The sequence below is a fragment of the Sturnus vulgaris genome, chromosome 1 (genome assembly GCF_052056855.1).
Source record: "Sturnus vulgaris isolate bStuVul1 chromosome 1, bStuVul1.hap1, whole genome shotgun sequence".
Lineage (NCBI taxonomy): Eukaryota > Metazoa > Chordata > Aves > Passeriformes > Sturnidae > Sturnus > Sturnus vulgaris.
In genome coordinates, this window is record NC_142243.1 from 93,151,483 (window position 1) to 93,166,664 (window position 15,182).

Sequence of the window (15,182 nt, forward strand, 5' to 3'; positions counted from 1 at the left end):
AGGGTGGGGGAAATTTCACACACCCACCCAACACCCCAAACCACCTAAAGCCACCCACAATGAAAAAAGTAAACTGCATATCCAAAGCCTGGAAATGCCAAATACCATCTCTTACAGAGTGGCAGAATACAGTACCTGTGGCCATTTACCATTAGACTGGGCACGCCTCTTTATCTCTTCAACAGTTTTCCTGCGAGAATCCTGGTCTGACCGAGACACAAATACTGGTCGGATATATTTGATCAGAGCTGAAGAGAAGGGAAAACAAAAACAAGGACCAGCCTTTACCTACCCTTGGTTTAAAAAAGATCCCCCACTCCCTCCATACATCCCTGTACTAGCACCTCCCCCCCACTTTAGTACTCCGGACAAAAATTTTTTGTTGGAAGAACGTAACTACTATATTACACTGCAAAATCAAATACTCAGCTGAATTATTGCACCTTTATTGAAATATTTTTGTAAGTTTCTGTGAGGAAAACAGTTTTCACAATTTTGGCATTTTGCACTTTTTCAGTTTTTAATAGACCAATACATACAACACAGATAATATAAAACATGATGGGACATACTATGCAGTTTTCTGCAACAGTGCAGCTGTGGCTGTCTATAGGCCATTTCCTCCTTCCACAGAAATCACAAAATGTATAGCCACTCCCAACCAAGCAAAGCAGCAGGAATCTCCCTGCTACTTAAGTGTTTGCAAAAGACATCCCGTCAGTCAAATTGTTTCTGACTTTAGAGCTTTTGTCTTTTGTAACAGCTCAGCTCCACTAAAGGTACACCAAAGATATTATATACACTGATGTTATTTTTTGTGAAGAATCAGTGTCAACAGAAAAGGCATGCTCATTTTCTCAGCTGTCACTTGTTTGCCTGTTCCTTATACCAGATGAATTAGATCTCAGACATCCTCTTCCTGGCTCAGTGGGAAACCTCTTGTACATAGCCAGACACAAAATGAACATAAGTAAAAATCAGAAATCAATCCACAAGATACTCTCCACGCATGTCTGTCACAAGGACACCAAAGATAACTTACAAAATAATAAGAAGCCCATACAGCTCATTTGCAGTGCCCAAAAGCACTACCAGAGAAGTATCTTCAAATAGAGTGTGCGTCATGCCTTCACTTAAGCAGGTTGTCTTCAAAAACCTTTTAATAATTTTTGTATCACGTAATCTTACTTGAAGGTTCCAAGGTTCTAAAAGAAGGTTCTAAAACATTAGCTATTCTACTTGCCCCAAATACAGTTTTCATTTTTCCAGCCACTGTGAGAGGAGTTCACTGACTCTGTATAATCTGCTTTTGTCAAGGACAAACGTGCTACGTTAACAGATCAGCCAGTGCTTAAAGTGTGAAGAAAAAGCAGGGTAAGGAATTACAGCTCTGTACTCGGCAAAAGCTGCTGGTTATGGTATCCCACTAGAAGTTGAGCCACCAACTCACCAAAATCCTTCAATTCTCTAGGTTCTGAGAAACAAATCTGTCAAACCTTACAGCATGTTTCCAGACAAGTCTCTGATCTATTACAAGTTGCCACAGCTCAGGAGACAAACTGCTCCTCTCAGAACTCAGAAAAGTTACCTTACTCTTGTACTTTTTCCTATATGCCTGCTCTTAAGACAATATCTACAGAACAACGCCTGTCAGGGGAGTAAAGATCATCTTTTGCCAGCTGGGCAAGGCAAAGGTAAAAAAACCAAGGCAATGTAAAAAACAAAAAAGCCCCAAAACAAATCACTAAAAGACTAACACGCAAAGAACAGGGGAAAAAATCCCACAAACACAGAACAAGTAATAAATGTAACAAGGGAAACCATACTTGTTTTCTTCTTAGTGCTCCTACTCCTGAGTTTGCCCAACTGTTGCAAATTACTGTTCCATACCAAAAACATTATAAAGTAAAGGAAGGCAAAAGATACAACATCCCCAGCATTCACTTGGAATTTCTTTTACATTAGGCCCAAGTGACAGAATTTAGGTTACTTCAGGCCAAGGAATGAATAAGATAATTCCAGAACTCCCAGGCTCTTTTCTGAGGACATGCTGCAAGCAGGGTCTTATTTATAACACATGAAATTAAGCAAGCAGACAAAGCAGACAGATTTTTCTTCAGGCAGTGCAACAGAAAACATCAGACTACACTGATGTCATCTGTATCTGAAAACTGTACAGGCAAGATGTGAGAACTTGGGAGCTTTACTGTCACAACCTTCCCAAAAGCAAGCTACTGTAACATTACTAAGCTCCAGAGGAACACAAGGTGAGTTATCTTATAAATGACCAGCACCACACCTCCATATAAAGAAAAATTACTGTGGTATGCTGAAAGACAGAGGTAACTGACATCTTAGCTTCCTATGGATTTGTCCTGCCTGTTGAATTAGCCTATTAGGGTGGTTATTTAAAGCCTTACTTCCTTAGACATTGGACTAAAAAACTGACAGAATTCTTGTTTTAATATTAAACAGCAACTGAAGATCCTGTGAGACACCAGCTACCAGGCCCTTAGTGGTTAAGTCCAACAATTTAAGTGAATTTGAAACTCTCAGTCATCAGTAAAAAGCTGAAAATACACACGAAGAGAAGGCTAACTCTGTAGTCTTTTCTTAACCACTTCTGACAACAGAGCAGAAGGCTACACAGACCTTTTACTCTCATCACATATTTTCATGTTCAGTAAACACAAATTTGAAAATTCAAAGGCTCTACCAACTCGATCTGTGCAAGTCAGGACCAAGGCCAAAGGTCTGTGAAAAAAAGAGAAGCTGAGAAACACACCAAATTAGCAGCCAAGATGAGACTGTGGTCACAAGTCAAGTTGAAACACAGGGGGACAGTACCTAAGATAGTGCGTGATGCAAGGAATAGGCAGGACTAGGGAAATGTAAGGCTAGAAGTGAATGTATAAAATGCTCCAAACAGCTGGCATACTGAGCAACCAAAGGAAACAAGTAGAACTCTGTAACATGTACAATAAACAGAACATAATCATATCCTTCTCTGCTCAGCAATTCAATGGTCCAAGACTGGCTGTAACCAGGTAGTGAAAACCACAGCTCAAGTGTTCAGAGATTCTGAAAAATATCTTGCCCAGCTCCTCTCACTCCATTAAAACTACCCTTGAATTATCAAATCTAGTGGGCAATGACAGACACATCCATCAGTTCACAAAACTGATCTTGTGAGCGTCATTATTCCAGCTTTTTCTCTATCAGTGTCAGCTCTATTTCATCTAGTCACTCTCATCCTCAGTTTCAGATCATATAAGGTGTCCTGAGGACAACTGACATGCTATATTCTATCTTATTAGGCAGGTGCCTGCAATTTAAATGGTGCTGCCAGTAAAACATTAAAATTTCTGCCTCTCAAATCAGCCAGATGCCACATACAGAAACTCTAACCAATTGAAAGTTGTTCAAAACAGCCTCTTTAAAGAAAGACTGCAAAAACTCAGTATTACTTTAATTAATAGCAGGGTGGCAGCTCCAACTGGTTTCAGAATCATAACTCCCAGGCAATTAATTTTAGCACCAGCTCAATGCATAAGCAAACCCCAGGTTTTTTTCCTGATAAGCTGAACACATACAGCTGGTGTCTTTAAGATTCTTAGGACAACAGCAGGGAAAAAATTATTTCCCCTCTCTCTTTGCAGGCAAGTGTGCATGTGAGGAAACCTTGTTTCAATTCAAGACACAAAGTGCTGCATAATACGCAACAGCAGAAAGTATTGTAGCAAACCATTTATACTGACAACATCACCACTGGTTCCACAAGGCACGGGAGAACACAAAATGCTATGGAACAGCAACGTGGCACTACATACAAATCTTCTGAAATGTATCCATACACACATTTTTGAGTGGGCAGTTACATTTTCACCACTGTAGAATCAGCAACAAACAAAGTGACAGCTGCAAAAGTAGAGAATGCTGAATTTGAGGCTTTTTTGGCCTCTCCCCCAAACAACACACAGCCCCATCACTACATTCCCCTGACATTCTAAGGGAATCCTACAGAGGCAGCACAACCGGCTCTGCTTGCCTTTAACGTGGAGATAAGCTGTACAAGTAGTATGCAGTGGGATATCCATTTACAGTATTTACTCCACAGCTTTTTTCTAGTATGGAAAAAATACAATTATTTTTCTAATAGCAGTTGCCATGTTGTGTGTTCTGTATTTAGGGGTACAAAACCCACGAAGGATAAAGGTTGAAAAACACCATCTTGGGCTTAGTTTTCAAGAATTGCCTTACTGAAATGTACATGCTTACAAGGTTCTGAACTCAAAATTTTTCTAATGAGGTAACATCTAATATGAAAACTGCTCTTTACTGCAGAGAAAAGAAGAAAATAAATCTGCAAGAGGCTCAAAAGTCTTCTGAAAATTATAGGGGAAGAAAACCATTAAAGTTCTAGATTACAGTTACTTCCTGCATATATGGACAGACCTTAAAAATGGAAAAACTCAAGAACACACACACACTAAATACACCAAGTTGTATCAATGCACAAAATTTAAACAAAATTAGGATATTTTGCCCTTGGAATTACATTGCTCTTACAGAAGAAGTGTTATCACAGTCATGATACATCATGATACTCTAGAAGAGATTTGTAAAGCTGGTGGTAGTATCTTATTATAAAAACACATATATAATATATATACTTACTTGACTCAAATCTGAATCAACCACTAAAGACAAATGTATGTCAAGAACAATTTCTCCAAGTTTGACTAAATGCTCACCAGATGGACCACCTGACTGAAGGCACGCTAATTATTCATGGGATAGAGGCTATTTCCAAAGAGAAAGGTGAGAAAAAAAATGAAGCCTATAGGACAAGGAAAAGTCAGTAGTGGGAAGTAAATAATCGGTGTCCTCTGTCGTTTTAACAGAAGTAAATTCTGTGGTATTTGTGTTGGTCTTTCAAAATGTGACCTATTTCCTCTAAGGACTTCTTGAGAGACAAAGACTTCTTTTAATCTCAGAGATTGCTGCTTGCTCTCACACCTGCAATACCTGTATGAGGACATGGTTTTATGTTTTAGCTTTCTGCTGACAATCTAAAAAGTATTTAAGGCAGGCAGAATTGTTGATCTGAAGGTTTCCTATATACTGCAGTTTGTAACTTCAATAAATGATATATATTAACTAGTGATGGTGGTTCATTCCAGCAGCAGTTTAAATGAGAAGTAATTTTTTACAGAATTTTCCAGGACTCCAAGCCAAATGATAAACACATACATATAATACACATGTGACAATACAAGTATTTTAAGTCTCTCTGAGAGCGCTTCTGGAAGACTGAAATCTTGCAGGATCATCTGGGTGCCCACAGTATGAAGGAAACATTGAATTTTGAAACAGAGGGTTTTAAAGGAGAAGATAAAATGGATAAGCTTGGCAACAACTTCAAGATGCTCCTCAGAAATGGGGAGCTCAAGTGTGTACTCAAGGCAAGCTACAATGCTGACATAGCATAGGATTTTGGCATTCCTACCAGTGACCTCTGTGTTTAAGCCCCTGATTTACAGTGTATAAAAGAAGAAATTTGTAATGTCTTCACCTCAGAACAGGTTTTTCCACAAGGAGTTTAAGGACTAGTCAATTGTTTTAGTCAATCTCAGAAGTGTTTACATGCGAGATTGTCACAGAAGAACCATGAGTCTACCACAATTTTCTTCTTGTGTGCTTTGGAAGAGGTGGGGGAGGTACCTGGGATGCAGGACTAAAGGATTAGGTTCCACAACAGAGCTGGTAGGTAATCTGGCACCTTTTAAGTTCTGAGATGAAAATATACTCAGCTACCCAAGCATAAATACTTTCCCCTGAATTACTTATTCTCATCTTTTAGTCATGATGCTTGAGAAAGGCCCATAATGCACTTTCAAAAACTGAGCTTGAACAAAAATTCACGAGTTTACTAGATGTGGAAAAAAAAACACCTACAAGAGAACTGATCGTTTAATAGCACTGTATGAGTCTCCCTTTCTCTGTAGGTCTGCTGTGTTCCACCAAACACAAATTACTTCTTTCCCCTTTATAAACTTAAGATAACATACCATCCTGTACATTTCACAGGTATCAACTCCCTCTCCTTTTCAGAGAGTGGTGTTAAGAGATGTTGAGAAGTTGCATAAAGTTGAAACTAACTTTTCACTTATATTTCGTTTCTAAAAGTTCAGACGACTGAAAAAGTTCAAATCATAAAAATGGTCTCAAGTCCCCATCAATTCATATATAGGGATAAATCCCTTTTCTTTCTTACTGAAGCATTTCTGCAGCAGGACCAATCATTTCAGCAGTGAAAAACTACTTTTATCCAGGGTGCTTCAACAGTCAAAAATAAGACAGGGAAGTGTAACTATCCAGAATTTATGCACAAACCTTGTCCTTGACTTGAAGTGGGATTCAGTAGGCAAAACAGGAAAGTTTAAGGGTCTGTACTGATAAATGGATCTGACTTCTTCAGACCATGTAAGGTGTAACAGACTCCTACAAGTCATTTTCCCACTGTAAGACTTAAGTGGTCCAGCAAAGTTCACATGTCCAATTGAGCAAAACCCTAGAAAGTCATCATGTAGAAACACACATCTTCCTTCAGCATCATGACATATTCCATCTGTTTGGCAATCTCTACTTTCTGGATACTGATTTTTTTTTTAAATGATCATTGAAATAGTTTATATTTGGGCAAGCAGTTCCTCCCCAGAGTTTGTTAACCTTGTGTGTGTGCCAAATGGATAATTTTTTACACTACTGGCCATTGACTGAAGAGTTCATAACTCTTCTCCCAGAACCAAAGAGCATTTTAAAAATCTGGTTTTCTGAAAAAGGATGAAGATATCTGTAAGAGTCACAAGACTCAAGTCTGCTTCCGAAATTGGACTTTGCAAACCAGGAGAGCTGTCTTCAATTTAGAAAGCAATAAAACTCTCACACACAAACACAGTTGCAGGGTACTACCAATCCCATAAAGAACAGGCTTTTAATCATCTGGGCTTTCAAGTGGATCAGAAGCTTAATATTCCATGACTGGCAAACGAAGGGTACAATAATACAGGCAGCTGTTCTAGAAACCTATTAAAGTACTTGCAGAAGCAATCTTAGTAACCATGTAGCAATCAGATAATTTTGTGCCTGCTAAAGCACCTGATCCCTCTGGTATACAATGTACAATGTCTCAATAAACATAGTCATTAAAAAGCCAATTTATTTATATCATACTTGAATATATCGGATGAGGAAGTACTCTTCACCCAAAGTCCTCATCCTTGGAAATTACATTTCCTCTCCCACTTCATTTTTTAGATGTTTAAACCTGATCAGATAGTTAAATGAATGTACTTTATTCAAAGCTTCCCAGAAGATTCAGAATAACCATTAACAAGACTCAAGAGATAACAAAGTTAGGATTATCAGTGACTGGCTCCAAAACCTTACTGAAGATGGTATACCAAGCCTGCAAGACCTACAAAACCGATGAACACAACACAATTCTGACCTCTGGGATAAATTCTTTATGAAGGTCTGGAGTGTTAACAATTCACCAGGGAACCCAATAAAAACATGAGCACACTATCACATAAGCATAAGAGAAATATCAGTGGTCCAATAACATGAAATGGATTTTTTTATGTGTGTGCATGCAGAAAGGTGTAAGTTACATTGGGATTAAAGTATTGCATCAAAGGAGAGGATACTCAGCACTGTCTGCTTCACAGAAAACTTTTCTTAAAGGTGGAAGGATAAATGAATCACAGTTGTACTGGAAAGTTCTCACTAATTTTTAAGCCAAACTAATCAATGCAGTGATTACTACCTCTCTGTTAAGGTCCATTTACTTAAATAACACAAACTGCTGCAATTAATGTTACATAAAAGTCCACCCCTAAAAACAAAAATGGGTTTTGAACTCTCAGTCCCAGTTATGACCTTTGGTATGCCTCACTTCTGTGACATTTTTGTGAACCCTTCACAAGTGACTACATAACTTTTGTGGCTGCACAGCATAATGCAAATGCAGCTATACAAGACAAAACATTCATTTATTTGACTGCACTGTACATTCCAGTTATATCAAATCACTACATGTTCTCTTTTTCTGTAACTGGTTTTACTCACATATGAACTAAATGAAGTGAATAATTGTTTAAATGCATTGTAAAAAGTCTAGACTTTCAATGAAATCCTGTAAAAGTCACCTCAAAATTAAATTAGATATTTAGAAAATAGTTTGATCTACTTGATACACAGAACTTGAGTTACATTCAGGGAAACTACAATCTCCATATCCCTACAAATTCTCCTGGCTTGTCAAATGCCATTCTGCCATTTCATCACATTGCAGTAGCACAACATGGGCTGGAGTTACCTCATTTAACTTGGGTTGTCCAGACAGACCACCTTCAAGCCAAAGGGAGTTCCACACAGAATACTTTTATTTTGCTGGACAGCAATCATTAAACAGTCAACTGAGTCACCTGAGAAAGAAGATAAATCAGCCCCTGCTTCTATGTCTGGACTGCTCCTAAAGCCCAAGTTGGCCTGGAAACACCTATGCTGTACAGGAATGCCAACATACACAAGAGTATCTCCTTTCAGTACTGAACAAGGGAGTTCAATTTCCTTTTGTTTTCACACTATGCTTGTTTGCATACACTTGTTTACGAAAACACATGCCTGCCTGTGCACTTTTTCTTTCTTTTCAAAGGATCTATTAATTTTTACATAGATTTTCCACTGCCACAAATTTCTCAACACCATTAGTAAGATATTCAATGGAATTAAGATACAATTACATATCTGGCCTGAATTTTACCTCATACAGGCAGACCCTTACATGACAAGATTCCTTAAATGAAACTTACATATCTAATCACTCACTCTTTGTGGGCCTTTCTTAGCTTCTGGTTTTGAATGTGACCTTAAAAACACACTGTCTAATTAAATTTTAGAAGTATGTCAGAACCAACAGCCTGATTCCACTTACTTGCAAAGGAACTCAAAGCTTTTGTTTAAACTTTTAAATTTTAGAGTCCTACCCATGGTCAAAGTAAAATCTTTTGTCACTTTTATACTACCCATAAAAATCTACATAATGACACACAGGAACATTCTTTGAACTTTGCAGGTCGCTAGACACAAGATGATGGGTTTCTCCAAAATGCTTCCACACAGACTTTGGTTAGAAGTCTAAAAGCCCAAAAGCTTACACAACTTTTTGTCTGTCACAACAGGTGTCTCTCAAACATTTGTGAGAGCTTACAGGAATAATTCCAAAGATAGTATTAAAGCACTACTGACTCAGGAATCTGCTTTTCTCATGACTAAACCCAGTGCACAACAATCTGCTCTTCTGCTCATCTTTCACACTCTGCCTGAAACTAACCTATTGATGTGTGAAGGATTAGCAGCACTCCCTCAAGGCAAGGTAGCATTCAGAGCAGACCACATTCCTAAAAGACATTTCTGGCAGGGCACCCCAACTAGCACCGTCTTAGTAGACTTTCTCCCTAGCATTAGTCTTTGCTTCCATAGCCCCATTCTAATTTGCTTTTCCATCTGGCAGGCTTTAAAATGCTACAAGTTCACTGCAAATTAAACCATGAGTTCTGCTTTGACTTCATTCAACTTTGAGAAAGTGGAAAAAGAACATTCCCCTCTCCCCCCTGCCCCAACTTTTTGTATTGACATTCAGAGTAGACCAGTAAAAAAAAATTCTCACCATATATTAAAGCAAAATTTCCTGTTTCAGTCCCTCCCACACACACTCAGTGAACTTCCTAAGTAATCTTTTTTAATTGTTCTTGAAAAATGAAGTATCTACCGACTTACTTCCCCAAACAGGAATATCTTTGCTTTCTGCTTTCATCACAATGGAGGCGAAGGTCATAGTTACTGGAATGGCATCAAAGTAGGAAGAATGGGGAGCCACCGTTAATATTGCTGCTTCTGCTGGCAATGCCCGTCTGCCTTTGACATTTATCCAGTGGAATCCACCAGCAAGCCACATCATTCTCATTATTGCTTTCAGCAAAATATCCACTATCCTGTAAAGAGTTGGGAAAGAGGTTATGTTGCCACAGGAACACCTTAAAATAATGAAATGAAAAATTACATCCATGACAAAAGTTCAGAAAAAATATAATGCTTAAAACACAGCTGGAACACTGCACACACTTTGTTCTTCTCTTTCTCAGCTGATTTAAAACCACTTTCAAGGTAATATGCTGTTAAACTTCATTTTATACCTGAACACTAATTTATTCTAGTCTCCAAGACTAGCATTTCGTTCATCATTTATTTTAATTCAGACTATGACTGTTAAGTATCTTCTACACAATGCCTAATAAGGCTTTCAAGTAACACCTAAAAAGCTCTAATAAATTGAGTCCTGAAATATACTATTAGGATATTGTCAGAATGCACTTATCCTGATTCTTGGTTTCAAGTTTACCCTAACAAAACAGGGGGCATATGTAGGGCAGAGATTCTCAAATATAGGAAGGCCTACAGAATACATATAAGAGCTCTGGAAATATTTTATTTTCTTCCCTTTCCCCATCTTCTCCTAAAGTGATTTGGATTTTTGTTTCATGTGGATTTTTTTTTTTTTTTGGTGGGGTGGGGATTATTTGTGGGTTTTTTGTGGAGTTTTGTTTGTCTGTCTTTTTCAACTGTCTCACAGTCATGAAAAGAGAAACTTTGAACAGAGCACAAAAATCAAACACCACAAATTGTAACACTTATAGAGATTAGAGGAGAGAGAGCAGGGTAACACAGAAAATTGGATTAAATGGGGAAGGGAGAATCTAAAAGGGTTCAAAATAACTGTATGCAAGACTGAAGGCAGCCAATTATTCCATTAGTTATTGCATTGATATTGCTCCAAATGAAATGTAAAGTGATATACCTCTGTGGTTCTCAACCTCCTTCCCTCCTGTGATGCAAAGCACAATCAGCTTCCTTCATGCTAGTGCCAGCTCCTAATTTTAAAGTTGTCAATAGAAGAGGTGATACACCCCTCCATTCCTGCTCCTCAAATAGCAGTTTTCATGGATGGGAGGACAGAGTCTTATATTATACCTTAATTAGCATTGCAATATCAAAGCAACCACAGACTTTTAATAAGCACTAAAGTATGGGGCAAGCCCTCAGGGAATCAACACAGGTTTTGTCAGTTCATCACAGGGTTGAAGCAGCTTACAACAAAAATTTAGAATATGAAATCTGAGCACATTCCATAAAGTCAATCTTCAGAATCAGAAGTTGACATTACAGGAATCAATGCAATTGAATATGCCACAACAAAGCTTCACACTATATCCCCAAAAAAGGTAAGAAGCCAGAGATTACAAGTGCAATTCTTGGGTCACCTGGCAAATCAAAGAGTTGAGGCATTTCTAGTTACCCAGCTGAGGAAAGTGTTTAATAATTTTTATATTTTCACCGTATCAGTGACTCACTTTCGCCACCAGGAGAGGGGCTTTTCAAGCTCTTGCTCGTCAGATCCCATTGAAGCAATGAACGCAAAAGGCCAGGCCAGCAACATCATAAAAGCAGCAAAAAAGAGTCGGATAGGAAACAGAGTCAAGGTCATGAAGGCAATCTGTAAAATAAAAATAATTTTTAAAAGTATTATTCCAACACAATTTCAGACTGAAAAGATCAGTGATTCCTAGAAACCGATACTATTTCTTAACTTAAAAATATCTAATGGTAGAAACAGCAAGCTATCATTCAATTAAAGATAAGGCAGATAAGGTTAAAAAGCACACTTTTCAATACCACAATAGCTCGGCAAGCATGAGTAATGAGCCATAAGGTGCTGTCTCATGTGCTTAATCTGATGCATCTCCAGGCTGCTGTGGAAAGATTAATTCATATTCTTCTCTTCCCTGATGCAGATCTAGTCATCATGCAGGTCACTTTCCACTTCCTCTCACTTCCCAAAACAGCTCAACAACCAACTCACTCTGTAGGTGCACAAATCTATAAATCTAGAGTAGGTGCAGGGAATACACAACAGGAGAAAACCCCAAGATACCACTTTCAAGCCCTAAGCTACCAGCCCACTGCAGCTGGATTTTACAGTGATGGTTCAGACCAGCACCATCATCTCATAACAACCACGACCCCACTCTCCAGAACAGGATTCCAGCCCCTATGGAGACTCTGCTTGAGTTTGCAGAACTGACAGAAAAAAGAATTTTTTTTTTCTTAGATAGGCTAGTTTCCCAAATGAACCAATAAATCTTCACACGCTACAATGGTCAGATGAACATCAAAGTTACCACCAGCTCACACAACTCTGCATTCACAGACAAGCCCACCAGCATTCTGGAGATGAGAGCAGCTACCTTCTAATTTTGTAAAATGAGAAGGACAGCCACTAAAAAATAAGTGATACAAAATGCAGGTGAAGACACAGACCTTTGGGATTCACACCTCCTCCCTCCCTATCACTCCTCTAAGTCTTCTCCTACTCCAGGGCAAAGCTGAATGGCAGGTATCCGGTAGTGAGGGATTCCATCCCTTGACTCCTCTGTACTAATCCTTTGTACCAAAGATCATTTTAGTGTCATGTCACAGAATGAAAATAGAAGTTGCATCCATAATGCCGTAAAAGATGGTATAAATGTGCAGAAAAAGCCTCTTGGTCTTCCAGATACAGTGAGGATGGTAATGGCCAGCAAGAAGCAAATGCACAGGGTCTGGCTGTGACACCAGCCTCTTTAGAGCAGGCAGTAGCTCAGTACCTGTTCACACAAGAAATCTGGCAGGAGAGAAAAGTAGGTCTACCTCCTGAAGAAAGTTAGGAGTCAAGAAAGGTGCTAACATTTGAAAAGTAGTTCAGTCTATACCTACGTTCAGACATCTTCCCAGGTAAGAAAGCTTCTACCCTGTAAAACCTATGCACAGCAACAGTGTCAGACAGAAAAAAGGAGGTGATCCTGTCCCCACAGGTGACTGTCAGAGATCAGAATGCAGGAGACATACACTCTGGCTCTGCCCTTATGTGGACACTATTTTGGTGATCACATTCCAACATATCTGGGATGTTGATAGTGACATGTCTTCCATCAAAATTAGGAATTCTGTTTGGCAGTAAGTTGTAAGTCACATAACACCTGTGTTTTGATATACATTTTAAAACCCCTAAAAGGTCCACCCAGAGCTTTGAGGGGTTCAGCTCACACCAAAGAAATCTCAAGAGGGGGTTGATTACCATTTATTTAACATTTGCTGGCCTACAGCATCCAACTTAGTTTTTTGGAAGCTGCCGTGTATACTGTGAAAGACCTATGGATAGCTTGTAATGGAAGGCTGCCCTGGGAAACTGATCTGCCTTCTTCCATCAGAAGAGCTTAAACCTGATGTAAGGCAAGTCACTTAAACTAAATAAGTATCGAATGTTCTCCTTATTTACAGAGACTGCATTCAGATTTAAGTATGACCTCACGATGAAGGTATAAAACATGAACTCAAGTTTCAAGTTCTCTAAAATATCCGGTCCTACATATCTAAGCACTGAGCAAAAGAATCAGAGTACCCTGGTTTCTACTTCTCTAGGTCTGTTTCCTATCTTGAAAACCACTATCATAGCTCTCATGCACAGAGAAGCTGAAAATATGCAACTTGGAAATTACCAATACTGTAATCACATCACTAAAACCAGTTTATTTGCAACAAAATTTCCATGACTTACAAAGTAGCAGTCACAATACTGAGAAAGGAAATACTATTTGACATGACAGAGCTTTTGATTTTTCTTTTACAGACAGAAATTACATCTTACCCCACACCTATACTTCCTCACCATTATCATCCCAAAAGCTCAACTCACCAAAGATAGCAGTGAAGGAGCTAGGAATTCATCCCTCAACAATTCTCTCACTACCCACTTTCCCACTCTGCAAGCTCCCCAACAGACACATTCACAGAGATAAATACAGGAGGAGAAATTTTCCTGTAGCTAAAGCCAATCTAACAGATCTCTGCTGTGAAAGAGTGGTCCTGTTCACTCTCTCTTCAATCCTCCCCTTGAGTCAGCTCTAGCACTTATGTGAGCTAGCAATGAGCCAATATAGCTCATTAGTGAGAAAAAACACAGCCATCCCAGCAAAAGAAAATAATCAGAACACAAAAACACAATGATATGCTGGTTTAATGAGGCAAATCAGCTCACCAAGGCACCAAATGAACACCAGCACTGGTGAAATAAAAGGGCCAGAAACACTAGAAAAATGGAAAATGGCATTGTATTGTATTTTGAAGTAGCAGGGGAAAAAAGCTACAGATGCTTAGTAATAGCTCCAGTAATGCTTCTGCCTGTTCTGCAGTGGTAACAAGAATCAAGAGCTTAAGACTTATATGACAGTGCCCAGAAGATGTTAGTATGAACAAAATCCATGGTTAATAAAATCACGTCTGTCTCCCAAAAAGAATTTTATTATAGTACTGAAATAAAACAGGTAGCTTCAAGAATGACCCCTACTGTCACCCTCAGATCACAGTAAAATAGCCATTCTCATAATTTCTACTGATGGAACTCAGTTCAGAACAGTCTTACTGCTTTTACACTCTTGTAATCTCCCAGTTTTTATAAAGTAAATGAAAGGTGATGTGAACAGTTCCTTGACAGTCAGAAGGATTTCTTTTTACTGTTGCGCTTTCTCCTCTCTCACTTTCTATCTTTCTTTCACTCCCACAGTCTCAGGCTGGAACATGCTAAAAAGCATGATTGAGCTGCATTAATGAACAAAAAAGCTAATCTAACCTCTTGCAGAGTGCAGGATGAGGTTGTAGCAAAGATAATGGAGCTATCTGGCAGACCATCAGCAACAGACACCAGACCATGGGACAAAGCAGCCTTGTCTCCCAGTCCCCTGCTCGTACCTACATTCCTAACCTTCCTCGATAGCCTGTGCAATCCCAGAAACCCCCGTTAGATTCACAGGACAGACAGAAAAGCCTGTGCCACAACACACGCCTGCAGCTGAACAGGAAGTGAGTTCAGCTGCAATAGTTCACACCAAGCCCTCTGTAGCTCTCCAAGGCTGTACAGAGGAGAATGTACACTTCTGTCATTCACCTAGGGGGCATTTCTTCTCAAGTGGAGCAGTTCCACAGCTCTGCTTTAGCAGCTTTTGTCTCAAGCACAACTTTTA

General features: G+C 39.0%; 1 protein-coding gene across 1 annotated transcript in view; it reads right to left on the reverse strand.

Annotated features, from left to right (window-relative positions):
• Window positions 1-15,182, reverse strand: part of LPCAT1 (lysophosphatidylcholine acyltransferase 1) — a 66,597-nt gene that overhangs the window by 49,410 nt on the left and 2,005 nt on the right. The window contains exons 2-4 of the mRNA XM_014880507.2: window positions 11,478-11,620; window positions 9,847-10,061; window positions 136-248 (exon numbers count right to left, since the gene is read on the reverse strand). Of these exons, the coding sequence (XP_014735993.2) occupies window positions 136-248; window positions 9,847-10,061; window positions 11,478-11,620 (471 nt within the window). The remainder of the gene's footprint in view (window positions 1-135; window positions 249-9,846; window positions 10,062-11,477; window positions 11,621-15,182) is intronic.